Source organism: Hirundo rustica, chromosome 1 (assembly GCF_015227805.2).
Source record: "Hirundo rustica isolate bHirRus1 chromosome 1, bHirRus1.pri.v3, whole genome shotgun sequence".
Classification (NCBI taxonomy): domain Eukaryota; kingdom Metazoa; phylum Chordata; class Aves; order Passeriformes; family Hirundinidae; genus Hirundo; species Hirundo rustica.
The window spans coordinates 155,711,555-155,738,912 of record NC_053450.1 but is presented as its reverse complement, the minus strand read 5'-3'; the positions used below and the strand labels follow the sequence as shown (position 1 = coordinate 155,738,912).

General features: G+C 68.8%; 3 protein-coding genes across 3 annotated transcripts; 2 read left to right on the top strand and 1 right to left on the bottom strand.

The window, feature by feature from the left end:
- The first annotated feature begins 180 nt into the window (after window positions 1-180).
- TMUB1 (transmembrane and ubiquitin like domain containing 1) lies at window positions 181-2,074 on the top strand. Its single transcript, XM_040070163.2, has 2 exons — window positions 181-562; window positions 1,092-2,074. The coding sequence occupies exons 1-2, from the start codon at window positions 201-203 to the stop codon at window positions 1,444-1,446; spliced, it is 717 nt and encodes a 238-aa protein (XP_039926097.1). The 5' UTR covers window positions 181-200; the 3' UTR covers window positions 1,447-2,074.
- A 790-nt stretch (window positions 2,075-2,864) lies between these two features.
- Window positions 2,865-12,231, top strand: FASTK (Fas activated serine/threonine kinase). Its single transcript, XM_040081316.2, has 9 exons — window positions 2,865-3,374; window positions 5,620-6,090; window positions 6,694-6,842; window positions 7,050-7,266; window positions 7,396-7,555; window positions 8,465-8,556; window positions 8,804-9,425; window positions 9,726-9,840; window positions 11,667-12,231. Exons 1-9 carry the CDS (start codon window positions 2,906-2,908, stop codon window positions 11,751-11,753), a joined length of 2,382 nt encoding a protein of 793 aa, XP_039937250.1. The 5' UTR covers window positions 2,865-2,905; the 3' UTR covers window positions 11,754-12,231.
- A 413-nt stretch (window positions 12,232-12,644) lies between these two features.
- SLC4A2 (solute carrier family 4 member 2) lies at window positions 12,645-27,134 on the bottom strand. The gene is made up of 23 exons (XM_040075422.2): window positions 27,079-27,134; window positions 22,696-22,839; window positions 20,183-20,351; window positions 19,841-20,076; window positions 19,565-19,689; window positions 19,181-19,404; window positions 17,918-18,054; window positions 17,661-17,841; window positions 17,440-17,575; window positions 17,119-17,302; window positions 16,927-17,041; window positions 16,660-16,844; window positions 16,041-16,254; window positions 15,719-15,940; window positions 15,450-15,598; window positions 15,087-15,281; window positions 14,764-15,006; window positions 14,555-14,644; window positions 14,116-14,282; window positions 13,780-14,033; window positions 13,354-13,523; window positions 12,888-13,061; window positions 12,645-12,781 (listed from the first exon to the last, which is right to left on the bottom strand). Exons 2-23 carry the CDS (start codon window positions 22,753-22,755, stop codon window positions 12,701-12,703), a joined length of 3,711 nt encoding a protein of 1,236 aa, XP_039931356.1. The 5' UTR covers window positions 22,756-22,839; window positions 27,079-27,134; the 3' UTR covers window positions 12,645-12,700.
- Between the last annotated feature and the right edge of the window lie 224 nt (window positions 27,135-27,358).

Sequence of the window (27,358 nt, the reverse complement as noted above, 5' to 3'; positions counted from 1 at the left end):
CCGGCGATCACTCCCCCCGCTATGGCTCATGCAGCCAGGACTACATGTCCCATGGCCCCCCGCGCCCGGCCGGAAGCGGCGCGATGGCGGCCCGAGCCCGGCCCGGTGCGGCCGTGGCCCCGGTTCCCCGCGGCCCCGCGGGCTGAGGCCGCGCCCGCCCGGTACCCTCTCCCGGTGCGCCCCCCGATCCTGCCACCGCCATGGCGCTCATCGAGGGCGTCGGCGATGAGGTGACGGTGCTGTTCGCGCTGCTGCTGGCGGCCGCCGTGCTGGGGCTCGCCTGGGCCTCGACGCGCGCCCCCGAGCCCGCGGCGCCGCCGACTGAGGCTGCCCCGAGCACGGCCCCCGCCGAGCGCAAGGCCCCGACCCCGGCCCCGGCCCCGGCGCCGGCCGAGGGAGCGGCGGCCTCCGATGAGGCGGCAGGGCCGCGGCACCGGAATCCTCCCGCGGCCACCCCCGAGGGCCCCGCCGAGCCCACGCTGGTGCTACGGCTCAAGTTCCTGAACGACACGGAGCGCCTGGCGCGGGTGCGCCCCGGGGACACCGTCGGTGCTCTCAAGAGGTGAGGGGGGCGGGCAGGGGCGACCTGCCCCGGCTCGAGGGTCCTCGGACTCCCCCCCGGGCGTCCCTCCCCTCCCCGCAGCACCTAGGAGGGGACAGCGGTGTCCCGGGGCAGGTGGCCCGCACCCGGGTACCTGTGCCTCTCCCTGGCGGGGCCGTGGGACTGCCCCTGCTGGCAGGTGACACCTGGGGTGGCTGGGGGGCACACGCACGCTCGGGTGTGTGGGCAGGGCAGGACGGGAAGGTCATGCTGGGTGCATTGTCGGGGGCTGAACAGAGGGGACTGTCCTGGCAGGTGACAGCTGGGACACGCACAAGTATGTGGGGTCAGGTGTGCAGGGCAGGTTGGGCACATTCATAGGATGTGGATGAAGAAACTGGCCTGGCAAGTGACACTTGGGGTGGCTGATGAGGACACACAGGCTCAGCTGCGCAGGTGGGGCGAGAGGTCAGGGTGGGCACAGTCACAGGAGGTGGGTCAGAGGGGCCCGTCCTGTCAGCACTGTGACCCCTGTCCCTGTCTCCTCCAGGACCTACTTCCCCGGGCAGGAGCAGCAGGTGCGGTTGATCTACCAGGGGCAGCTGCTGCGTGATGATGCCCAGAGCCTGGCAGGGCTGCACCTGGGCCACCTGAGCGTCCTCCACTGCCACCTGTCCCCGCCCAACACGGCCCCCACGGCCCCCGGCACCCCCGGTCCCCGCAGCCCCGCACCCGCCGCGCTGGGCGTGGGCAGCCTGGCACTCCCGCTCTTCGTGCTGCTGCTGGCCCTGCTCTGGTACCTGCAGCTGCAGCACCGTCACGTCTTCACCGCCACCGCCACCACCTGCTTGGCTGGCCTCACCCTGCTCGTCACCTTCGTGGCCTTCGCCATGTACCGCAGATAGCGCGGCCCGGAGCGGCACCTGGGACACGGGGGACCGAGAGCCACGCCTGGGACACTTAGAGCCTCCCAAGCCACCTGGGACACGGAGGGCGCTGCTTTCAGCCCACTCAGCATATCGGGGGCACATGGGGCCTGCCCTCTGCACGGGAGGCTGGGCCCTGGTCTGTGCCCCCCAGGAGTCCCGGGCAGGCGCCCGCCCACGCCCTGCCTGCACACAGGAGCTGTTGCAGGAGTGGGGGCTCAGCTACCTCGGGGGGGTGCTGGTGCCCCCCGTCCCTGCATGGAGCATTCCCCCAGCCACTCCGCGTGCAGAAGCTCCTCGGGTACGGTCCTGCCCGGGGAGGTGTCCGTGCCTGTGGAGCCTCCTGCCGTGAAAATACGTCCGGGCGCCTCCCGGGGTACTGCTCCCAGGGGTCCCAGTGCCTGGGGAGGGACATGAGCCCCGGGGTGTCGAGGGTCCCGGTGCCGGCGGGATGCGCTTTTGAGGTCCCTGCGCCGGGGGAGGATTTGTGCCCCCAGGCGGTCCCGGTGTCGGGGGTGGCTGCACTCCCCGCTGTCCCGGGGGTTCCGATGCTGTGTTGGGGGGCCCAGCCCCCCACCGCCGTTCCGATTAAAGCGGAAAGACTGTGACCGGCCGTGGCGTCCCGGCTGTGCTGTGCCGCGCCTCGGGGAAGGGCGGCCGCGGGAACCGGGCGGGGGGCGGGGCTCCGGGAGGGGCGGGGCCTGGCGCCTTCCGCCGCGCGCTCCGCAGGGTCGTAGCGCGCCTGCGCTGGCGGCACCGCCCCACTTTGAAAGGAGCGCTCGCTCATTGGCAGGGGGCGGCGGTGATTTGCATGAGGCGCGCGCCGGCCGCGCCCCGGAAGCGCCGCGCGTGGGGCGGGGCAGCGGGAAGATGGCGGCGGGGCCGCGCTCCCGGGCCGCGTCCGTGTCCCGGCGGCGCTGAGCGGCGGCGGTGGCGGCGGGACCGAGCGGCCGCCAGCGCCATGTACGGCCGGGCCGGGCCGGATGGGGGGGGCAGGGAATCCCGCCGGGGGGGCCGGGGCGGGCCCGGTGCCGGTGGAGGTCGGAGTATGCCCGGGAGAGGGGCGGGTGCTGTGGGGCGGGGAGCGCCGGGCGGGCCGGAGGTCCCGACTCCACGGGGCCGGGCGGGACGTGGGCCCAGACGGGGCGGCGGGCCCCGTGCCGGGGAGTCGTGCGGGCGGGGGCGCCCGGGGGCGGGGATCCCGGTGGGCGGGTGGGGGGAGCGCCCGCGGCCGCCCGTGCCCCCGCCGGCTCCGGCCGTGCCGCCGTTCCCCCCGTGACGCCCCCACCGCTCTGTCCCGCAGGGTCCTCCGGAGCCGCGGAGCCCCCCGCGCCGCGCCGCCCCCGCCATGCTGTGCCCGCTGCTGTGCCCATGGCTCCGCGCTCTGACCCGGGCGGGCCCGCGGGGCTCGGCTCCCCGTGAGCGCCGCGGTGCCGCGATGTTCCCCGCCTGCTGCTGCGCCGGCAAGGCCAGGCCGCGGCTGCTGCTGCCCCTGGACCCCTACGGCCATGGGCTGCTGCCCACCGTGCACCCGGATGGCGGCCGGGGCCGGGCCCACGGCAAGAGGAAGAGCTGGAACTTCATCCACGAGAAGATGAGCTACGACACCTTCTTCACCATGAAGCGGCTGATCGAGCGATCGCGCAGCGTGGGCGAGGTGCTCCGCTGGGTCACGCAGAACCCGGGCAAGGTGTCGGCTAGCCACTACCCCATAGCGCTTCACAAGCTGGGACAGCTCCTGCAGCAGCAGCCGGGGCCGCCCGTGGGGGCTGGGGACGGCCGCGGGCCCGCGGGGCAGGTGCTGGAGCAGCCCGAGTTCCACGTGCTCTGCCAGGCCATCGTCAGTGGCTGCGCCAAGTTCGACAACTTCAGCATCGTCAACTGCCTGTACGCGGCGGCTGCGCTGGGTGAGCCACCCCGGGGCCCTGACAGGGTGGGCAGCACGGCGCTGCAGCGAGGGCCAGGGCCCGCGTTTGTGGGGATTCCTGTAGAGGTGGATTTGTGGCAGACGGAGCTGTCACCATTGGGGGTCTGGTCAGGGGGCAGGAGGGCTTGGGGGGAGCTCAGCTCAGCAGGGATGTTCTGCTCCTCCAGGGCAGGAGGGCTTAGTTTTCCCAGCTGACCTGGAGGTGGATGCTGGGCAGCCCTGCCTGGCAGGGTGTGTGTCAGCCGCTCCTGGGCCGTGTGTAGTTCCAGCTTGAGTTCCATGCCCTGAGAACCCGGAAACACCTGGGCACCGATGGAGGGACTGGATTTGGCTGAGCTCTTGGAGGGCACAAGCCCCATGTCACCGGCTGTTGCTGTGTGGGAGAGAGGGTTCGAGGTATTTGGGTTCCTGTGCAGAGTCCTTGGGGTGCTGCTGAGCTGGGGAGGCCACGTCCTGAGGGGCTGTGTCCCAGAGAAGGCTGCATCCCAGAGGCTCCTCCTTCTGTGGGCCAGGGTGACCCTGCAAGTTCTGCTGCGAGGAAGGGGATGGGGTCTGCATCCAAAGAGGAGTGGACAGCAGGGCAGTAGGGGGAATCTGCCCCTCTGCCCCACTCAGGTGAGGCCCTACCTGCAGTGCTGCTTCCAGCTCTGGAGCCCAGCAGCAGAAGGATGTGGAGCGAGCTCAGAAGAGACTATGGATATGCTCCAAGAGCTGGAGAGGGACTTTGAATAAAGGCTTGGAAGGACAGGATAAGGGGGAATGGTTTCCTACTGCCAGAGGACAGGGTTAGATGGGAAATTGGGGAGGAATTCTTCTCTGAGAGGGTTGGGAGGCCCTGGTTGTTCAAGTTGTTCAGAGAAGCTGTTACTGCCCCATCCCTGGAAGTGTCCAAGGCCAGGCTGGACAGGGCTTGGCGCAACCTGCTCTAGTGGAAGGTGTCCCTGGTCATGGCAGGAGGTTGTAACTGGATGATCTTTAAGGTCCCTTCCAACCCAAACAATTCCAGGATTCCACAATCTGGCGGGTGCCAGCCCTCCTGCCCGTGGCTCCCCCCATCCTGTTCTGGTTCCCGTTCCCCGCAGCCTTCCCGGGCCAGGGCTCGGGGAGCCGCCCGGCCGGGGTTGACGCAGTAACTCGAGCCCCTGCCGGGGTGGGGGGCCGGTTCTGCCCGTCGTCCCCAGGCCGGCGGCGCCGGGTGTTTGTTGACACTGAGCCGGAGCTGCCGGCGCCGCTGCCCTCCTCAGGCTCCCCGTGCTGGGCCCCCCCAGCTCCCCTGTGTCCCCCACTTCCTTCTGCCCCCTTGTCCCTCATTAACACAAACTCCTTCTTTTGGAGGCCTTTTTACAGAACAAAGCAGCCGCTCGGACCAATTCTGCACGTTCCCCCTCCTGAGTTCTGATTAACAGTGACCCGCAGTGACTTGCCCTGTGCTGCCCTGCGGCCTGTGCCTGCCCAAATCCCGGGGTGATGGGGAACTCCAGGGCCCCCAACGCTCTTTGCCTTTGCTGAGGAGATCCCTCCTGACAGCCAAGGCACTGAGCCTGTGCCCAGGCCTGGATAACACGTCCTGAGCTGCAGGGAAGTGCTTCCCTGGGAGCCAGGTCGCACAAGCCAAAGCTGATCTGGGAAACAGAAGGTCAAAAAAGCCAAAGGATTATTCCCTTCTGGAACAAACAGCGTTTAGTTTGGTCACGTGGGATGTCAGAGTTGTTATTTCAACCACAATTTTTTAATGAACTTTTTGAGGTGAGTTTTTTGAGTGCCCAGAGCCCCTGGAAGTGCTCCAGGCCAGGTTGGGATAGGGCTTGGAGCAACCTGGTCCAGCAGAAGTGTCCCTGCCCGTGGCAGAGGGCTGGAACTGGATGGGATTTAAGGTTCCTTCCAACCCGAAACAGTCAGAGATTTTGGGATTCTATGAATTATTTGTCTTTGAGATGTTTGAGACTTAGGAAATGAACCGTGCTACTGCAGGTGGGCTGCAGGGCTCCTGTTCCAGTGGGATGGGTGGGAATGACCCCACAGCTCCACACAGTGTTTTCCGTGGTGCGGATGCTCTCATGTTCTGCCGGTGCTTTGCCTTCCCCTCCCTTCCCCTTCTTGGTTTGGTTGCTGATCCAGCACATCCATCCAGTCCCGGCAGTGGCCTCCTGCCCGAGCTCTGGAGGTGGTTGTGCCGTGGGGCTGAGCCATTCCCGGGATCTGAGCCGTGCCCGTTTTCCCCGCAGGGCTGCCCGGGGAGTCGCCGCTCGTCCGGGTGCTGGAGGACGAGTCCCGCAGCCGCCTGGGCCGCTTCAACCAGAAGGACGTGTCGATGGTGTTCAGCAGCGTGATGCGGCTGCACCCCTCCAGCCCCCACCCGCTGGTCGAGTCCTGCCTCAGCAGCCTGGAGCGGCACCTGGAGAAGGAGCGGCACCCCCAGACCCTGTTCCTGCTGCTCTCCTACTACCGTCTGCGGGCGCAGGCCCTGCAGGGCCACGCGGCCTCTGACCAGCAGCTCATCAACAACCGCAAGATCCTGCGCTTGGTGCGGCACACGCTGGGCCAGGTGAGCGCCATGAGGGAGCACGAGCTGGCGCTGCTGGACGAGATGCTGGCCCTGTGTGCCCAGGAGGCCAACAACAAGGCCTTGGAGGCCATCTTCAGCTCCCAGCTCTTCTACGAGAACCGGCAGGAGCGCTTCATTCGCAGCATGGCAGGTGAGGGGTGCCCAGGTGGGGTCCAGCATTGCCACCCGCACTGAGGGTGCAGGGCTCTGGTCAGGCAGAGGACGTGGGGCCTCTGGCCGGGTGGGGTCAGCCTCGCAGACGCCTTCCCTGGCCCTGGGGACGTTTGGGTGGTGACAGCCTCAGCTGAGCCCCAGAACTGGAGCAGAAGGAGCCCGGTGTCATGGCCACCCTTGTCACTGACAGCCCAGCCCTTTGGCAGGCTGGGAGCCCCCCGTTCCTCTAGGTACTGGGATGGACCAGGAGCCCCCCATTCCTTCAGGGACTGTTTTTCCGTAGTGCCTCCAGGCTGGGCGCAGTGGAGTTCTGGTGGGGTTTTGCAGAAGGCCTCACCTGTGCCCGTTCCAGCTGTGCTCCATCTGCGCCTTCTGGCTGTGCGTGACAGGAATCTCCCTCAGTCTCTCACCTGACCCATACCTGAGGGGTTTTAGGAGCTGCCTGGCTTTTGAGATTTTTGGGACTGGCGCTACTGTCCAGTCCTGTTCTCCCACCTGCCCGGGCTATGGTGGCTGTAGAGGACTTTGGCTGGGGGCAGAGCTGGCCCCTGTGACAGCCTCCCCACTCTTGGCTCGGCAGAGTGGCTGCCCCGGAAGGCAGAGAACCTCACCCCCTACACCATGGCCCTCATCGCCAAGTACGTGGCGCGGCACCGGCTGCGTGAGCCACGGCTGCTCGACACCATCGCCAACTTCCTGCTGAAGCGCGGGGAGCAGCTGGACAGCAAGGTGAGCGCTCGCCTCACCTGTGGGGTCACCTCCATCTGCGGGCACAGCCGGGCAGAGGAGCCGTGGCCTTTCATCGTGATGGGGAGTTCCAGGGGGCCGTGCCCCAATCCCGGTGGGTTCTGAGCGCCCGTCTCTTCATGGCACTGGGCAGGTGGCCCCGACCTGTCCCTCGTCCCACCCCGGCCCCACACGCCTCTCTTGCCGCAGGTGATCCAGAAGTTGGTGTTTCCCTTCAGCCGGATGAACTACCGCCCCTCCAACCACGGCGAGCTCTTCCCCAAGCTGGAGGCCATCTTGGAGCAGAAGGCCGGCAGCTCGCCGCTGGCCACCGTCAACATCCTCATGTCCATGTTCCAGCTCAGCCACTTCCCACAGACTGTCCTGCATCAGGTCTTCTCCCCGGCCTTCATCACCAATGTCATGAGTACGTCGGGTCGGGCCCGGGCTGCTCCCGGCCGGCAGAGCCCGGGCCGGGTGGGCTCAGGGTGGTCCCGGCAGGGTGGCTGGGTGCGGGGGTCCCGTCCCGGTGGGCTCCATCTCCGCCGCCCCGCAGGCAGCCCCTACGCGCTGATCGTGCGCCGGTACCTGTCGCTGCTGGACGCGGCGGTGGAGCTGGAGTTCCGCGAGTACAGCGGCCCCCGCCTCGACCCGCGCTACCGCGTCCTCATGTTCGAGCACGCCCTGACCGCTGACGAGGCCAACAGGAAGTACAGGTGAGGGGGGTAGGGCAGCACCCCCCTGCTGTCCCTCGCGGCGTGGGACAGGGGGTCTGTCACCCGCTCCAGCAGGATCCCACGTGGTGCCGCGATGGAGCCCCTAGGGCAGTGCCGAAGCCTGTGGGGTGGCACTCTAGAATCACGGAATCATTTGGAATTGCAGAATTGTTTGGGTTGGGAAAGCCTCGGAGACCTCAGTGGAGAAGAGGTGATATTCATACAGGGAGAACTGGTTTGGAAACGCCTCCAAGTCCATCCAGTCACCAGCAGTGGGGGGCAGAAGCCGGTGCAGAGGCTCCCTGTGCAAGGCATTCTCGCAGTTGGTGTGCTCTCTCTGCCACCCCAGCCTCACCACACCCCAAGCATTTCGGGGGATACCGCCTGCTGGAAGCAGGATGTGCGGGAGGGCAGGAGACTGGCGTACAGGTGAAGGCTTTCAGAGAGGAGAGCAAAGAATCAGATGATGAAAATGCATCCTGCACATCTTCCCCATCAGGACCTGGGCAGAGGAGGAGGAAGGGTGCTTGCATGAGGGGACTGCACATCTGGATGGAGATGTCATAACAATGCTGGGTGACCTAGCGCCTGAGTCCAGCTGTCCCCCAGCACTGCTGAGGCCACCACTGACCATGTCCCCAAGTGCCACATCTGCGTGGCTGTTGAATTCCCGCAGGGATGGGGTAGCCCTTTTAGGGGGCTTTTGGTGTCCCAATACTACGAGGAGCTTTTCTGCAAAAGGAGCTGGAGCCCATCCCCTGCTGCCTCCCAACAGCAGAACCCAAGACTCCAGCCCTGTGCATCCCGCTCCTGGGGGTTCCCATCTCCACGGCGATGTACTCAGCACCAGCAGTGCTGGGGGGACACGTCAGCCCCTGCGGTGCCCCCCTGATTGTCCCCTCCTTGCAGCTACAAGGGGCTGGTGGCCGAGGCGCTGCGACAGCTGGTGGGGGAGGAATGCTACCGGCAGGACGAGGTGCTGCCTCCTGGCTACTGCACAGGTAACCCCGCGCTGGGGGGAGAGGGCTGGGGGCTGAGGGTGGGAGGTCATTTGGGGCAGGATGGGCTCTGGCTGCTTTGTCACTGCCTTCCCTCTGGTGGGTGACACTGCCTTTGGGACAAAGCTGCCTGAGCCCTCCCACTGCAGAAAGGAGGGTTTACCCTCTGTTGGCTCAGAGTCCCAGCTGGGGCACCGAGTTCCCGAGCCCGTGTGCCATCAGTTGCTGAACCCCGTTCTCTGTCCTGCAGACTTCCTGCTGTGGATCAACCGCTCGGGCACGGTGCTGCCCCTCTCACGCGTTCCGGCAGCTTCCAGGGCACCGCCAGCCACGTCCCCCGTCGCCGTGTCCCTGCGGTCCAGTGTCCTCGCCCTCACCTCAGACTTGCAGGACTTTGCCCCGTTTGCTGCGGAGACTCCCGGCAGCCCCCCAGGCCCCCGGGAGAGCGGCCGGGCCGGGCGGTTCCTGCCGGCGCTCTGCCCGGCCCCGGGGGGGCCCTGCTTCCAGCCCCCCTCGGACTATTACTGCGGGCTGAGCAAGGAGCCGTCCCTGGCCAGCCCGGGCAGCTCCACTCTCAGCAGCCCCTCCGAGTGCCTCTCGGCGCCGCCGCCCGGCACCCCCGACTGCTCCCCCCGCGCCTCCGCCGCCTCCCTCTTCCAGTTCCCCATCGGCAAGATCCTGGAGGAGGAGGAGGAGGCCGCCCGCTGTCCTGGCCAAGAACACGGCTGCTTCCAGGGGGAACAGAGCCAGGAGCAACCTGAGGAGCGGAGCCCCCCAGCCAGTGAGGACACCGGCCCCCCGCCCTCGCCGTGCCGGCCCAGCCCCAAGCAGAGGCCGGGCGAAGGGCCGCAGGGCGCCGAGGAGATCCAGAGGTACGGAGCAGGGACGTCCGTGGGCTGTGCCCCTGGTCCCTTCCAGCAGGACAGCCACCCTGGCACCACCTTGGGCTCCTGCTCGCTGAGACACTGGGCCCTGGCCCCTTCCTGCCCGATGCCATGGGGTGCCTGCAGACCCACGTCCCCGCTGCTCTGGGGTGCTGGATGCAGCTGTCCCTGCCACCAGCAGGGTCTGCGGTCATTCGGGGTGACACCACGGTGCTGGGGAGCAGGGTCCGTGGGTGGGGTGATACTGTGGCGTGGGGTGACGCTGCGTTCCCGCTGTGCCCTGCACAGGGTGGTGCTGTCGGTCAATGACAAGTGGCACTACTGCCAGAACTCCGACATCCTGGTGGGCTCCCGGGCCATGAGGGACCGGCACCTGCGGCTGCTGGGATACTGTCTGGTGCAGGTAAGCGGGGGCTGCCCCACCTTCTCAGGGCCAGGGGACACGCTGGGTGATGGGCTGTGGGCTGGCATCTGATGGGCTCAGAGCTGAGAGTTGGCACCCCCCTGGAAGGATGGGCCCGGACCTGGCATCCCCACTGTAAACACCCCTGTCCCTGTGAGAGGAAGCAGGGGTGACTCATCCTCATGTCTCCTTGCCCTCCCCCACCCCATGCAGGACTTTTTCCATGCAGCTGGTGGGTGACACCAGCCCTGATGGAAAGCAGAGACAAGGGACAGTCTGTCCTGTGCGCTGAGACTCGACCTGAGTGCGGGGAAGGGGACGGTGTTCGGCCCAGGCTGCCAGACACAGCCACAGCGGCGGCATGGGGTGCGGGGCCTCGGGGTGGAATCGGGTGTGGGGACACACACAGGTCCACACGTGGTGACCTGTGATCTCCCAAGGGGGCAGGAGGGAGGTTGGTTCAGCTTCTGCGCCAGAGCCCTGCCTGCCCTGGTGCCAGCCCCAGCTGTTCCCTGCCCGGTGCTGGGACTGGAAGAGCCCTCAGGTCTGCAGCTCCTTTGGCAAACCCCAGGTGTTTGTTTAGGATGTGCGGCTCCCACGTGCTTGTTTGTGGGTGGTTTTAGCCTGAGGATGAATCTTTCTGAGGAAAATGGCACTGGAAATGAGCCCTCAGTCCTGTTCACTCTTGCACTACAGAGGACCAGCATTACAGCAGTGCTTCCACCGTGCCATCCCACAGCTATTACCAAACCTGCTGCCACCAGGCCGTGCCAGCCGCAGCTCCTCCTTGTTCTAGAGCTCAACAGCCCAGAGCCAGAGCCCTGTGTTTGTGCAGAGCGCCAGAGTCCTGTGACTGCTGAGGAATCACCTGGGAGCTGCTCAGCAGCGTAGCTGGGCTGGGAGCAGGGCCAGCTCTCCCTTGGGCTGGGCTGGGCTGGCCAGGGCTCTCTGTCCCTCCTGCAGAAGGCACAGCAGGGACCCAGCTGAAGGGACCCTAAATGCTATCCAGTGCCAGCCCCTGCCATGGCAGGGACACCTTCACTATCCCAGTCTGCTCCACGCCCTGTCCAACCTGGCCTTGGGCACTGCCAGGGATCCAGGGGCAGCCGCAGCTGCTCTGGGCACCCTGTGCCAGGGCCTGCCCAACCTCCCAGGGAACAACTCCTGCCCAATATCCTATCCACCCCTGCCCTCTGGCAGCAGAAAGCTATTACCCATTGTTTTGTTCCTCCAGGCTCTTGAGCTAAGTCCCTTTCCAACTCTCTTGGAGCCCTTTTAGGCACTGGAAGGGGCTCTAAAAGGTCTCCCCAGAGCCTCCTCTTTCCAGGTGAACACCCCCAGCTCTCACCTGTGGGCTGAGGGGCTCCAGCTCTCAAAACCTTTGTTTCTCTCCTGTGCTGCCAGTGGCTTGAGTAAGGGTCCCAATGACCCTCAGTCCTGCTCTGAGTGCTGGTGGTGCCCTCAGGGCTGTCGGACCCCCGGAGTTTCCAGTCCCCCCAATACCCTGTCACCTTTCGTGGAGGGTGCTGACAGGAGCTCGAGGGTGGGGCTTGAGATTCCTCCCTTTGTGTGCCTGCATCACCTGTCCGGGTCTGAGCCAGGCTGGAGGAGCCTGGAGCTGGGCATTGTCTCCACTTCCCATGCCGTTGTCCACACTTCTGTCCATCCCCTCGGCAGGAACCGCGCTGCCCTCCTCCCCCAGGGAGGGATCTGCGTCCCGGTTCTTCCTCCCCCACCGCAGAAGGCTGAATGGGGTGGGGGTATGGGGATACAGGTGGGGCCAGGCGCGCTGTCACCACTCTGATGTCATCCGTGTCCCCTCACAGCTGCCCTACACGGAGCTGGAGAAGGTGAGTGGCATCGAGGAGGCCAAGCACTACCTGCGGCAGAAGCTGAGGGAGCTGCGCTTCTGAGGGACGGATCCGGGGGGTGTGGGGGGCCAGGTGGGTGATGCCAGCCCCTTCCCCTGTGCAGGGGGATACGGAGCTGCCCCCCATCCCGGGGGGTCAGGGGGATATGGAGATGCTTCCCATCTTGGGGGGGCCGGGCTGTGGGGCCAGGCCATGGGTACCTGCTCCTGCTGTGGGGCTGGGGGAGTGTGAGATTATTTATTGGGGGGCCGGGGTGTGACTGGAGGGGGGCGGGGGGGAGTTACCGGGGAAGGTCCCTCATGGCCCCCTGCCCCAGCTTCAGCCCGGGCTGTTGCTGCAGGGGCTGGGCCCCGCTTCCCTGGGCACCGGGGGCTCTCCCCGTGCCCCCAGCACGGCTGTGGGGCTGGGGCGCCAGGCCCGGCCCCTCCGTGGGGCACGGGGGTCCCGGGGGGCTGCGGTGGATCGTACGCAGGGCCGGGAGCGGGTGTGCACACGGGACTGTTCCCAGGGCCTGGGCCCGGAGCGGGGGGGTGCTAGGGAAGGGGGGAACTTTCCAATAAAACTGGTGAAAAGTGTGCAAATTCCGGTCTCTTTATTAGTCGAAGGCGGCGGGGGGGCTCCAGCCCCCACCCCGGTACCCCCCAGGGACCGCCCGGAGCGGGCATCCCTTGGCAGGGGGACCCCAGCACCTCTGCCCTGGGCCCTGTGCTCGGAATAAAGCTGTTTATTGCCTTGGAATCGCCCGTTCCATAAACCCCGGGGGGCTCGGCTGCCTCCCGAGTGTCGGGCGGGAGCCGAGGGGCTGCGGGGGCTCCGTCCCGGGGCGTGGGCAGCAGTGCTCCCGGGGGCTGTCCCGCGGGGGAGAGCCCGGGGCCGGCGTCTCTTTGGCAGGTGCCCTCCGAGGGCCCGGGGATCGGCCCCCGCTGCCCCCGGCCCCGCGCGTCCGGCCGCGCCCGGCGCCCACCGCCAGCCGTGAGCCGCTGGAGCCCTCACACCGGCATCGGCATCTCGTTGTACTCGTCCACGCCTTCCCGCTCGTCCAGGATGGGCTCGGCCTCGGCTGCGTCCAGCTGCGGGACACTGCGGCTGAGGGGCAGCCAGGGCCCCCCCCGCCCCGGCCCCGCCGCCCCCCGGAGCCCCCCGCCCCACCCGGGGACAAGCGGCGCGGCCACTTACACACTTCATTTCCCGGTCGGTGAAGATGCGGCTGAGCAGGCACATGCGGAGTGGCACCGTGAGGATGAGGATGAAGGGGAAGGCGAGGGAGGCCACAGTGGACATGACGGCCCAGAGCACGGCCAGGCAGGCCAGCTGCAGCCCGGTGAACAGGTGCATGCGCAGCGTGCGCACCTGGGCACGGAGAGGTGTCGGTGCCAGGGCCCCCGGCCGGGCCCCGTGTCCCCCTCCACCGCGGGCACAGCTCGGCCCGGTGGTACCCACACCCCCAGACACGGCCCCCCAGCCCCGCCGGGGTCTGGCTGCCCCAGAGTCCCCACTCTGTCCTCCTCTGCCCCCTAAACACGGCTCTGCCACAGCCTGTCCCGCAGACACCGCGGTGCCCCCACGCAAGGGTACCCCAGCCTGGCTGCCATCCTGGACAAGGGTCCTGTCCCTAAGGGTCCTCCCCAGGCCCCCTCCCCACCTTTTTGACATAGGAGACATCAGGGTGGTGCTTGGGGGGCATCAGCAGCAGCTGCAGGCGCTCGTAGAACTGGATGCCATTGAGGGAGGTGACGCCCATGTAGAGGAAGATGCCGAAGAGCACGGCCAGCGGGATCTGCCGCAGCAGGTCCCCGATGACAATGGACAGCCCTGCGCCAGAGCAGCGTCAGCCTGGGGAGGGGGCTCAGCCCAGCCCCACTGCCCCCTGCCCCCTGCACCCCCTCACACGGGGAGGGTCCCACATCCCTGTGTCCATTGGGGATGGGATGGCCACACCAGTTTGGCAGGGGCTCGGGGTGCCCCAGCTCCATTCCCCGCACTGCCCCTCCTCACCGCAGCCCCCCACGGCTCCCCAGCCCCCTCCCCACTGCTCTGCAGACCCCCAGGTCCCGAGGGCCAGACCTACCGACAAGCACGGCCACCAGCAACCCGGTGACCCTCTGCTCCTTCACCTCCTGGATCTTGGGCTTGTCCCCAGGTGCCACGGCCTTGCTCATGACGGTGAGGGCGTTGGCATGGGTAACCGAGCGCACGGTGGCCGCGGCGAGCCAGGGCAACCCAAAGAGAGCGAAGAAGCCGCCCATGGCCACGATGAGCAGGAGGTCGAGGTGGAACCCGGAGCCCTTCTGCAGCATCCGCTCCTTCTTGCTGATGATCAGCCTGGGCACGAGGGCAGGGGTCGGCACAGCTCAGGCTCCCCCTTGCCCCAGCGATGCCCCCCGCCCGGCCCCACCGCACTCACGTGGTGATCTGGGTCTCCATGAAGATGAGGATGAAGACCAGGATGGCGGGGAGGCCGCTGGCCACCATCATCCACACAGGGAAGGCACTCTGCACACCCAGGGGGTTGATCACCCAACCCCGCTTGTCTGGGGCTGTCACTGAGAAGCCACTGGGCACACTCAGCTTCTGCAAGGGGTGGGGGAGACAAATGCTGAGAGGGCACGGGCTGTGCTCCAGAGTGAGGGAGCCATGGAGGCACCGGGACCCACAGAGGCCACACTCAGAGAGGGACGGTCAGGTGCTGGGAGCCAGAGGTGGCCAAGCAGGCGCAGCCAGGCTGGGGACAGATGGAGCTGCTGACCCACAGCCAGGGCAGTGGGACGGGGCACAGGGATCCCTAAGAGGGGAGGGGGTGGGTTTAGGGGTCCTGCCCAGGCCGTGGATGGGTGCCTGCTCACCTGTGTGTAGGTGTCCTGGATGCTGTAGTCCACCAGCACCATCACCAGGATGGCGATGGGCACCCCAAAGTCCCCGATGAGCCTCCGGATCTGGGGGAACACCAGCACCAGCCTGGCCACAGCCCTCCTGGCTCACCCCAGCCCCCCCGGGCTCGTCCCAGCCCCGCGGCCCCCAGGCTCGTCCCAGCCCCACGGCCATCCCCACGCACCCGTCCGGGGAAGAAGCGGCTGTTCTTGAACTTGCGCAGGAAGAAGGCGATGAAGAAGGTGCCGGCCATGAGCACAAGCGAGAGCAGCGCCGTGTTGGGCTGCCCCGTGACCTTGGCGGCACCGCGGGCAGCCGGGCCGGTGGCCAGGGCCGTGCTGTTGGCCACGGGCACGCTGCCGTTGCCCCAGGCCTCGGCCGAGCTGTTGGCGCTCAGGCAGCCATGCAGCGGGTGCTCCTGGAAGATCTGGAGCGGGAGGATGGGAGGTTCAGCCCCATCCTGCCTGGCCCTGCTGCAGCCCCCTCGGCTCACCCCCTGCTGCTCACCTTGGCCAGCTTGGAAAAGGTCTCATAGATGAAGATGAGGGAGATGAGGAAGGCAAAGATCTCCTGGGTGAAGCGGGAAACGAAACGCACCAGGAAGCTGCCCTCGAAGGCCACCATGACCAGCACGATGAGGATGAGCCAAAAGCCGATCCAGACACGCCCCACCAGGTACTCCAGCTCATTGGAGGTGCAGAACTGCCCAGCCGTGCAGACAGACGGGTGGACAGACGGGTGTCAGGATGGCGGCAGGGCTGCACAGGGGCAGCGGGGCAGAGCCCCGGCAGGAGGGCTGCGGGGAGGTCTGCCCTGGGCAGCGGGGCCGGGGTGTCTCCCCCAGCCCCAGGGCAGACCCCAGCGCCTCACCGTGAAGAAGGCTTCCTCAAAGACGAGCAGCGGCCCCGAGAAGCCGATGACGAGCAGGGGCTGAGCGCCCAGCAGGCAGAAGAGGACGCCCTGCAGCGACGTGGAGATGATCAGCTCCGACACCCCGATCAGGTCCTGCGTCTTCTCCCCTGCGGCGGGACAGGCTCAGGCTCACAGCAGCACGGGCCCCTGGGCGTCATGGCCCCGCGGCGCTCGCCGGGCAGCGCCCGCGACTGCAGCGGCCCCGCGGGCTCCGCAGCCCCGCTCACCCAGCAGCCCCCCGAAGGTGATGGCAGGCGACAGCGCGGCAAAGTAGATGAAGATGACGGCGGCAATGCACTGGGGGTCCAGCGCATCGCGGAAGTCGCTCAGGTACTGGGGGTACCTCCGCCGCACGTCCCGGATCAGCCCCCCGAAGGGGCGGCCCGTGCGCCTCAGGGGGTCGTCGTCCTCCTCGGCCTCGTCCTCCACCACCTTCAGCTTCAGCAGCGCTGGAGCAGGCGGATGCACAGACAGACAGACAGACGGTGAGACCCCAACAGCTGGGACAACCCCCAAGCCCTGCCCCGGCCCCAGCCCTGCCCCTGGCACCTTTCTCCTCGGGGGACTTGGGCTCCAGCAGCAGCCTCCGCTCCTGCTCCATCCTCTTCTTCAGCATCTCGCGCTGGAAGTGGGCGACGCTGCGCAGCAGCTCCTCACCCTGCACCTCGGACGGCGGCAGCACCACGCTGCAGTCCAGGAACTCGTTGATGGCATTCAGGAGGTCGTGACGGTCGTCAGCCAGGTACGCGGCCTCGTGGAATTGCTGGGGGGCAACGGCAGGGTCAGTGCCCACACCGCAGCTCTGTGGTGTCCTGAGAGCCCGGCAGGGCCCTGGTCCGGGCACGGCCCTGAGCCCCCAACACAGCAAGGCCCAGCTGGCACCCTGGCATGGCCCCAAGCTCCGACAGGACTCCAAACCCAAATCCTGACATTTCTCTGAGACCCCAGTATCGGATTAACCTCAGCCCTCCAGGGAAGCCCCACCAGAGCCCCAAACCCCCAATCCAATGGTGTCCCAAGACCATAATCCCAGCAGAACCCTGACCCCCAGCCCTGGCACAGCCCTGAGCTCCCTGCCCAGCAGAGCTCGGAATGGCCCCAAACCCCCCAGCCTGGCACGGCCTGAGCCCCCCGCCCCAGCAGGACCCCAATGCCCTGGGGCACGGACCTTGTCGGACATGAGGGTGGAGATGGAGCGCCCAATCTCGTGATAGTCCATGTGGGTGCTGCTGGGGCCCAGCAGCACGAAGAGGAATCGCACAGGCACGGGCACCTCCAGCACCGCGTCCAGCTCCACCGCCTCCTGCAGCCGCACGAAGGCCATGGTGGGCTGGTCCAGGAACTCCACGCAGCCTGGGGGGCACGAGGGGCACAGGGGTCACCAGGGTGCCTGGCGTGCGGTCCCCACACCCCTGGCCCGCCCACCCCTCCATACCCACGAGCACCACCGTGGCCTCAGCATTGTCCGGGATCTTCTCCAGCAGCTTCAGCTCGTGCTTCGACTTGGAACGAGTGATGCCGACCGGGGGCGTGGGAGTGAGGACCTCCCTCTGCGGGGACAGAGCGGGGACCGGGGTCAGGGCCCCTCCCCAGGGCACGGGCAGGGCCGGGGGGCCACGGCACCCACCTCCCGCTCCACGTCCACGCGCGTGTCGTGCTCGCCGGCGTGGCCGGCTATGAGGGGCTCGGTGACGGCTGGCTCGCTGCCCTCGGCCACGTGGTTGGTGCTGTGGTGGTGCACGAGCAGGGAGCCCAGGCTGCCCGCCGAGATGTTCCGCGGGAAGGAGAACTCCTTCTCGTCGCTCGGGTGGCTGCAGGACGGGGCCAGGGCTGTCCGTGGTGGCCCGACGGCACAGCCATTGCCGGGATCCCAGGGACAGCATCAGCCCCGCAGCTCAGGGAGCAGAGCCCAGGGGAAAGGGGCCGTGTTCGTGCCCCCCACGCCCACCTGTGCTTGAGCAGCAGCGCCCGCAGCACATTGGCACGGTCCTCGGCCCGGATCTGGTCCGTGATAACCATCTGCTCCACCACCTGGTGAGCCACCCCCGGCAGCGTCTTTTGGTCCAGGTCCAGGAGCACGGCCCCTGGGCAACGGAGGGGGGGCTGAGGCCAGCAGGGACGGGACCCCACCTCGCCATGGGCCCCACGGGGTGGTCTCCGCCTCCCTACCGTGGGCCAGGGTCTTGCGGAGCTCCAGGAGGCTGCGGAAGGAGAGGGAGGCCACGTGCGGCTTGCCCCAGCGGTCTGTCTCCTCCTCCACGTCCTCCTCGAACTTGATCCAGCGCGCCGTCTCCTTCCACTGCAGCTCCTGGTTCTTGTCCACCACCAGCTCGTTCAGCTCCACAAACACCTGCAGCACAGCTGGCTCAGCGCCGGGACCCCAGCGCCCCCGGCCCCTGCCCGTCCCCTGCCCCAGGAGCCCGCACCTCGTGGGGCTGCCGGTCCTGCTTGCGCTGCCGCGTGCTGGGCTCCTTGTGGCCCTTGCTGACGTGGACCATCTGTGCCTTGGCGCTCTTCCGCACCAGGTGCCGGCGCACGCCCGGCACATCCTCAAAGCGGTGACCTGGGGGGGGTCAGCAATGGTGGGGGGCGACCAATCTGCGGGGCCCTGCACCTCAAACCCCAGCACAGGCGACACCGAGCATGGGCACCCGCGGGGCTCTGGGATGTATCCTGCCTGGGACAGCTCAGGGCACAGCGATCATCCCGGGGCTGGGGCCACGTGCTGCGGCTTGGGGGGGTCACTTGGTCACCAGCCGCAATGCCGAGCAGGAGGCGAGGCGGCTCCTGGCACTGGGGTCACCTGCTCCCTGCGTGCCAAGGCCCACCCACGCCCACTGGCACATGGGCTGTGCCCTGGCTGCGCTCCCCTGGGAGCTCCACAGCAAAGGCATCACCTGCCACCCTGAGTGCGCTGGACTGGGAGTCCCAGGGGCTGGTAAGAGCCCAGGGGAGCCACCACTGCTGCTACTGCCGTCACTGGCTCCAGCTGCCCCGGGCTCAGCTCCTGGCCACACTCAACAGGGGCTCGGCACAGCCCCGGCACCAGGGATGGGACCCCTGTGGTGGTGCCTAGCGCTGGGAGCAGGGTCAGTGCCTGCACCCAGCCCAGCTTGGCTGCAGCAACAAGGCAACCTGGAACTGCCAGCCCCACTGACCCCAGCCCCACTGACCCCAGCCCCACCGACCCCAGCCCCACTGACTGACCCCAGCCCCACCGACCCCAGCCCCACCGACCCCAGCCCCACTGACTGACCCCAGCCCCACTGACTGACCCCAGCCCCACTGACTGACCCCAGCCCCACTGACCCCAGCCCCACCGACCCCAGCCCCACTGACCCCAGCCCCACTGACTGACCCCAGCCCCACCGACCCCAGCCCCACTGACTGACCCCAGCCCCACCGACCCCAGCCCCACTGACTGACCCCAGCCCCACTGACTGACCCCAGCCCCACCGACCCCAGCCCCACTGACTGACCCCAGCCCCACTGACCCCAGCCCCACCGACCCCAGCCCCACTGACCCCAGCCCCACTGACTGACCCCAGCCCCACTGACCCCAGCCCCACCGACCCCAGCCCCACTGACCCCAGCCCCGCCCCACTGGCAGTGCCTGCGCCGCTGTCCCAGCCCACTCCCCCGGCACAGAGTGGCCACCGGCGCAGCCCCAGGTGCGCAGCCCCACTCACTCTTCATGTAGTCCAGGTCAGCCGAGGCCAGCGTCTGTGCCTCGGACTCGTCTGTCGGCATCTTCTGGTACCGGTCCTGTTCAGCAGCCGTCATGCTGCCAATGCACCGCCGCTCGTGCAGGTTGTAGCTCCGGTGCCCCGGCTGTGATTTCGGCGCGGGGCGACCCGGGGACCCAGCCTCAGCGGCTGCCCCTTCCCCCAGAGCCCCCTGCTCCGCATCAGGGCTGCAAGGCAGGAGCCCACCTCAGTGCCGAGCCCCCCTTCGCACCCCGACCCTGCCACGGGGCACCGGCAGGGCCTGAGCAGCCCCCAGCCCTGCCATGGGGCTGCCAGAGGATGCTGCCCGCCGCCCAAGAGCCCCAGCACCGCCCGACCCCAGCTCACCTGCTGGCCTGGGCTTCCTTCGGGGCCGTGCCCCCTGGGGGCTCAGGGGGGGAGCCGGGCAGTGCCGCGGGGGCCGCTGGCTCCTCTGCCCGGCGGTCGGTCACCTCGTCCTCCTGCAGGAAGAACTGGGGGGGCGGCGCGTGAGCCGGCCGCTGGGGAGCCACGTCTCCCTGGCCGGGGGCAGCGCCAGCCCCGGCTCCTCTGGTGCCCCAGCTGTGCCCAGACGCGCCGAGCCGGGGGGGCACGGCGCAGCCCCCGCCCCAGCCCTGCCCTCACCTGCACTGCCTCGGCTGGCCCGGGCTGCCGCAGCTCCTCCGCCGACCGCTCCGTCTCCGTGTCGCCCGCGTCATCCTCGTCCTCTTCGGCCTCCTCGATGGTGGGGGTCTCTCCGGGGACGGAGGCACGCCGGGCCTTCTTTTTTCCCTTTTTCGGGATCCCCTTCTTGCGGCGGGCGTCAGAGGGCAGGTGCGTGGAGAGCGGGTGGTGGATGTGGTGGGACGACTGGCGGTGGTCTGGGGGGACTGGGAGTTGGTGCTGCGCTCCCTGCCTACTTCCTGCCGGACCCCCACTCCCTGCTTGCCCCCTGTCCGCTCCCTGCCCGCCCTTGGCCCCGCTCACACTCGAAGTCCTCCTCGCCGTAGCTGCGCCCGGCCTCCTCGGCGTTGCGGGGGTGAGCGTCGTTCAGGATCTCCTCGAAGCGCTCCACGCCCAGGGCCTTGTTCAGGTCCTTCTCCTCCTCCTCCTCCCCGAAGGCAGGTGAGCCGGCGCCCAGCGCCTCCTGCTCGGGCTGCGGGCCGGCGGCAGCGATGAGCGGGCACGCGGCGGCGCTGGCACCTCTGCCCGCCACGCCGGCGACCCGCAGCGCGCCCCGGTCACGCAGCCCCGAGAGACGGGCGCCCCGGACAGGGGCCCTCTGAGCCCCCGCAGGCACCCAAGGGCTGTGCACCCCCCGCATCAGCACCCACGTGCCCCCAGCACCCCCAGCTCGGCGCCGTGCTCCAGCGTCACCTCCAGCCCGTGTGCCCCAGCACCAGCTCCAGGCCCCGGGGCTGTGCCCTGGGCATCCCGGGGCCCTGCTCTGCTGCACCACCTCAGCACCGCCGGTGTCTGCCCTGGTGCCCTGCCCACCCCCGGGGCTGTCCCCATCCCATTCCCAGCCCCTGCGCCCGCGGATCCCCCGGCTCTGAGTCCCCCATCCGGTGCTGCCGCTGCCCCCCGGCCGCGGGTGCTGGGGGGCAAGGGTGGGCGCGGGGGGCCGGGGCTGGGGGCGGCGGGGGACGCGGGGCTGGGGGCGTGGAGGGATGTGAAGGAGTGGAGGATGCGGGGGGGGGGGTCGTGGGGGGAATGCGGGACGGGGGGGGCTGCAGGGGGGCGCGGGGGATGCGGAGCTGGGCTGGATACGAAGGATGCGGGGCTGTCGGCTGCAGGGGGCTTGCTGGGGCGGTGCGGGAGGGGCTGCGGGGGCTGCGGGGGGCGCGTCCCCGGCCGGTCCTACCTGAGTCATGGCGGAGCCGCTCCCTCCGCAGCTCCCGCAGCGCTTTATCGGAGCGGCGGGACCGGCCGCGGATGGGGCCGGGGAGCGGGGGGGGAGAGCGGGGGGGGGCCGGGGAGGGAACCGGGGGGGCGGCGGCTCCGTCCCGGCCTCGCCAAATATTGACGGAGCCGCCTCGCGCCCGTCTCAAGGTGACGGCGAACGCAGAGGGCACCGGCGGCACCGGCGGCGGCCCCGGAGCGACCGGGCCCCCCCCGGAATGCACCGACTCCCCCGGGATGCACCGGGCCCGCTCGGGATGCGCCGATCCCCACCCCAGTCCCGGCCCCTCGGGACGCACCAGCACCCCGGGACGCATCAGCCCCTCCCGCCGAGCCCCTGCCCTCCGAACGACCGGCTCCCCTCGCCGAGCTCGGACTGCCCCCGGAGCGATCCCCCGGTAAATGCCCTCCCAGTGGCGCAGCCCTGGGGGGGGCTGCACAGCCGAGCCCCCCCCGCCACGGCCCCCACCCTGTGACCCCGGCACACGGCAGGGCAGGGGGCGAGGGGGTACCGGGGCACCCCGGGATCTGCCTGCAGGGACAGCCCCGGGCGGCGGCGGGGGCACTCCCACCACCCCGAGTGGGTGCCCCACAAGCATTTGCTGGTCCAGGGCCGTGCTATGGCCACCCCACCCCACATGAACCTCAGCCCAGGTATCAGGTTTGGCACAGGTGCCCCGTACCCATCCCTACTGCACAGCGACCACAGGACCCCCCAGGGGGTAACCCAGAGGGTGACACAGGGGGTGACCGGGTGATGACCCACACCACCCCATCACACCCACCACCCTGGCACACAGAGGCTGCCACGTGATGGCAGCGGTGGCATCCGGCCACGTCCTGCACCTGCATCCCCTGCTCCTGCCACATCCCTTCCACCATCCCCGTGACCTCTTTGATCCCACAGACCCGCTAAGCCCCTTTGGCCACGGCCCCGTGGCCCCACACCCGCCAGGCTCCGTCCTGCGCCCCAGCAGCACCCAACACGCCCCTTTGTCCGGCACCCGGCGTCACCGTGGCGCGGGTGGGCACGGTGCCCTGGGCCGGCACCGCGGAGAGAGCCCCCGACGGCCCCCCTAGGCCGCAGCTTACCTGGGAGCCCCGGAGGAACTCCATTCGGACGGGGCCGGTCCCATCCCCGGTCACGTGCGTGCGACAGGCACTTGCCAACAGCACCGGGCGGCCGCGGCGTGACACGGGGGTCAATCATTAACTTGGCCCGGGACCCGTCGCCAGGGCAGTGCTGGCACCGCGGGCACCGCCACAGCCGTGCCACCGGCGGCACCGGCACCGTGCCGGCCCCAAGGGCAGCGGCCGCCCTGGCACAGCTGGCCTGGCCTGCCCCGGGGAGCTGCTGTGGGGCAGTCCTGCCCCGTGGCTGAGCTGTGGGGCAGGTGCCAGCACCCCACGACCCTGCCCCACAGCCGAGCGAGGTGTGGGTGCCACGGGCACGGCCAGCACCCCACAGCCCGGCAATGGGGCATCCCCCAGGTGTACCACGGCAGCCGTGACACCCGTCACCCCTCCAGGCTCCATCACGGGGTGCGGCCTCTCGTTCCCCCCCCCGCCACAAGGCTCACCCCCGCGGTGGCACTTACGCTCTGGAAGGCTGAGGAGACGATGTGGTGAAGCTCGGAGGACACCTGGGAGTGGGTCATGGTGCCGGCACGGCCCCCGGCACAGCCGGCTTAGCCCTTCTCCTTCTCGCGGGGGCTCAGGGGACGCTGTCGGGGCAGCATAACCTGGGGGCACAGAGGGGGATCAGGGGGTCCCCCCAGAGCCGTGCGGCGGGCAGGGGCCGGGGCTGCCCCTCCTCGGCTTGGGCTGGCTCCAGGCCGGTTTGTCTTGGCCACAGCTCTCCCATTCCAACCTGTGGCCAAGACAAACGCCGGGAGGGGAGCGGAGCTGGGGCAGCGGGACCCCGGGCAAGCACCCAACCCTGTGGGGTGCAGGCAGGGTGCCAGACTCGGGGGGGCACAGCAGCACCCGACCCTCCCGAACCCCCCCCACTCCCCCCAGTTTCCCCAGCCCAACCCAGCTTCCACCCACATTTGCCCCTTGGCAGCTGCCGGGCCCTGCGCTGACCCCCCCCGGCACCGGTGTGCCGGGTTTATTGCCACGGGAGGTGGCCCCACGTGACGGGGGGGACGGAGGAGGGTGGTGACGGATGACTGCGTCTCACATGGGTGGCATCACTGTCCTCGTCACCGTCACCGCTGGGGTGCCAGCACGGTGGCCGTGGTGAGGCTCGAGGAGTTGCGGCCTCAGTGCATGCCGAGGCTGCAGCTCCTCGAGCCTCACCCCAGCCTTGGATTCCACCTTTTCCCAAAATTCGGTGCTACCCTGCTCTGGCTTCTCCCTAATCCCCACTCCCGTCCGGGGCCGGAGCCAGCACATCCACATTCCAGCAAGCAGATTATCCGCCCTGCCCCGCCGCTCTCCTGGGGCGCCCGCCAAGCCGCCGCCAGCCTTCAGCCCCCCCCAAATTCAGGATGGGACCCTCCCACGGGGGGGCCGCGGTGCTGGGCCCCCGCCTCGGTGGGTCCCGGGGCGCCGGCGTGGGACAGTGTCGCTGCTCCAGGCGCTAAGCAGCTTTTTGGGCTTAATCTCGTGGGCAGCTCGGGATTAGTTTGGGAACACACTGGGATTGTTCTCGGGAACGTCACGCTCTCACCAAAACTCCCAAAAAGGGGGTCCTGGCCCCCAGGTGCCGCAGCGGGGACCTGACAGGATGGTGACACTGGGGACATGTGGCGGCCGGGAGCCGGGGGCATGACCCTGCTGGAAAGGATGACGGACAGCTGTGGGGCACAGGGGGACACTTCTGCTTTCCACTGCAGTCGCTGAGTCACAGACGAGCAGTGGCTGGGAACGGCTCAGGGCTCGTGCCAGCCCTGTGGAAAGGGGCCAGGACGAGCCTTGATTGGTGCCCTGCGGCTAACCCCACTCCCAGGACGCTCTGGCACCCTGGGATGGGGGGACAGGTCCAGAGTAGACACCCCAGGACAGTCCCACCGTCACCACATGGCTGCAGTGCCACCACCTTGCCCTGCTCCTGAGCAGAAGGGTCAGGACGCACGCCCGTGGCCGTGGCGGCGACAGGACCGTGACGGTGTCGGTGCTGGCGCTGCCACCAGCCGCGCCCCATGCACAGCCCCGCAGCACAATGGCCCCTTGTGCGAGGCCGGGCCGCCCCGATAAGCGGGGCAGGACCGCGGTCCCGGTGGCTGCCAGCCCTGGCCACGCCGGGAGTGACCTGCCGCTGCCACGGGCGCTCGGCACCGCCGCCACGGCCACTCCCGCGCCGCCGGAATCACATTCCTGGGACCGGCCCTGACCTGCCTGAGCTGCTGAGGCGATTAGAGGGCTCGGCCCCGGCCCCACACCGCCTTGGGGCTGCCCCAGAGGGCCCACGAGCTCCTGGACCCACCTCTGGCCCCGCTGGCACTGCCCTCGCTGGGGCAGCGGGCTGAGCGCGGTGGGAAGTGGGACAATGATGCTGGCACCCGCATTGCAGGCAGCACATTCACATCGGGCTACACGTGCTCACACCAGGACATTCACATCCTGGGCAGCCTGTCCACACTGGGACAACCATGTCCACACCAGGACAGCCACATCTGTACTGGGACAATCACATCCTGGGCAGCCCGTCCACACCGGGACAATCACATCCTGGGCGGCCTGTCCACACCGGGACAACCATGTCCACATCTGGACAACCACATCTGTACTGGGACAATCACATCCTGGGCAGCCCGTCCACACCGGGACAACCATGCCCACGCTGAGACACACACGTCCTGGGAGGACCCCAGCTCCCTGCAGTCCCTTGCTCCCCACTCCATCTCACCTGGCAGCTCTGGGAAGCCCCTGGGTGTTACTGGCACCCTGTGTGCCCCCAGATCCCACCCAGCAGAAGCACTTGGGATCCTGCCCCCCTCATCACCATGGGACACCACGGGATGGAACTGGGCCAGACACCGTTGGCTCCCACCCAGCAGAGCTTCACTCACTGGAACTTCAGAAACCAACACCAAAAATATTCACCTCCCCCCGCCCACACACCCCTGCCCACGACCTCAAAACCACCGGATCCGGAGATAAATCACCGCTCTGCACCCACACTGTGCCACTGCCACTGTCATCGCCACCGTCACCGGTGTGCCAGGGCACCCTCCACCACCTCACCACCCCCTCAGAGAGGCCAGGACCCTCCCATGCAGCACCAGACCTGCAAGAGCCTCCTGCCGTTGCTGTCAGTGGTCCCCACCATTGTCCCCATCCCGGCCCCAGGGGGGGGACAGGCACAGCTGCCCCCCACGATCCTGTGGGGACACACCCCAGCATTGACAGCTTGGTCCCTGCAGGATGGCACATCGTTGAGAGGGGTGGTCTGGCCACAGGGACAGCCACTCTGTCACCCTGGGCAGGGCTGGACAATGCCCGCCCACCCACGGCAGTGGGAGCCCACCGAGGAGATGTCACTCCCGCCGTGCCACCCCCGCTCCCAGCCCAGGCTCGGCCCCGCTCACCCCATCACCCGCCGACCCGGGAAGCCCAAGGCTCCAGCAGCTCCCGCAGCTCCCACCGCGCCAGGACGGGGACCTGCCCGGCGGGAAGGACGTGGGACCCCCGGCACGGCAGGGGCGAGGCCCGTCCGGAGCGTGTCCGGAGCGTGTCCGGAGCAGGACCGCGGGAGCCGCGCTGTGCCCGGAGCTGCCGAGCGCGGACAGGAGTTTTATACCGGCTCAGGAGGAAAACAACCCGCGGGAGCGGCGGCGGGAGCTCGAGGCTTTGTTCGTGGAGCAGCCCGGGATCCAAACACTGAGGCTGTGCCAAGTCCTCCGCCGCGGCTCCCGTGGAGACCCCACTCCGGTCCCCGGCGTCTTTGGGGACGCAGGGGACATGACCCCCTCCGCAAGCGCAGGGTCCCACCTCGGGCCCGGGTTGTGCCCACCCCCTTGGCCACACGCCCCTGGAATGCCCCAGTGCGGCGTCCTCGGGCAGCCAGCCCGGTCCCTGCGGCCACCACGTCCCGTCTAATGACAGGCTGCGATTGTGGGGGCCGAAACGGGGACAGCGCGGGGACACGGCTCCCACGGTCCCCTCCCTTCCGCCGGCTGGGATGGCACCCTCGGGCGGGGTGGCACCTGGGTCACCCTCAGCCCTGCCCAGGGCACGGGAGGTGCCAGGAGGGTCCCCCAAGCCGTCCTTTGGGCCCTTGCGGCAGCCCCATCTCCTGCCGGAGAGCTGTGCCCGCCCAGGACAGGTGACAGAGCAGGCACAGACCCACCCGAGCCCCCGGGAGCGCGGGCGGAAGGGCTGCCGGCGGGGAGGCGCAGGCGCCGGTGCCAGCGGATCGTTAGGACGATCAAATCTCGGGATTTTTGGCAACCGCTTGAAGTGGTGCAGCGACCCCGAAGGGCTCGACAGCAGGTTCCCAACTGGAGCCCCCTCCGTGGGGGGACGGGGCAGGCACGCAGCCCTCCCCGCGGCGCTGGGAGCTGCCAACAAAATTCCACTACGGAGCAATCCCAAATCCCGACATCGTAACCAAGACCAAAAAAAAAAAAGGGTCTCTGCAACCGGGGAGAGGGGCAGCCACAGGCAAAGCAGCCCGCAAAAGCTGCTCCCACCCCAAACCTGGTGCCCTCCTCCCTGGGGACGCGCTCCGAGGCCACGGGAGCCCACGCTCCGTGGGAGAGCCGCGGGCTGGAGCCGTGCCCGGCGTTGCTCAACCCCGGGTGGTTTCGCAAGGGGCAGTGCCCCGGCACCGGCGGCTCTCAGCGGGCACAGCGCGATCCCCCGGGCCCCTCGGACCCTCCGTTCCGGGGGAGCAGGGCGGCGGCTGCACGATCCCACTCCCCTTCCTGGTCGTGGGGACCCCTCGGACCCCCCGGCTCGCGGGGTGGGTGCGGGACCGCCCCAGGTCTGTGACAGGGACACACAGCCGGTCCCCCCCAGCCAGCGGCACTCACCTGCCGAGGGCTGCCGGGCTCAGGCGCCGCGGGGGAAGCGCATGGAGCGGCCTCGCTGCAAGAGAGAGGGATGATGGTGGATGAAGGGTCCCGGCTCCCCCTCCCCTGCCCCCGGGATCCATCGTCACCCCGAGAGCGGGGTCTGGGGTCACCCGGGACCACCCTGCACGGAGCTTCAGCGGCGGCGGGGAGGGGCCGCGGTCCAACGTCCCGGGCAGCATCGCTGCTGACCGGGAGGACGGCGGTACCGGAGTGTCCGGGAGGGGTCCAGGGGGGGCCC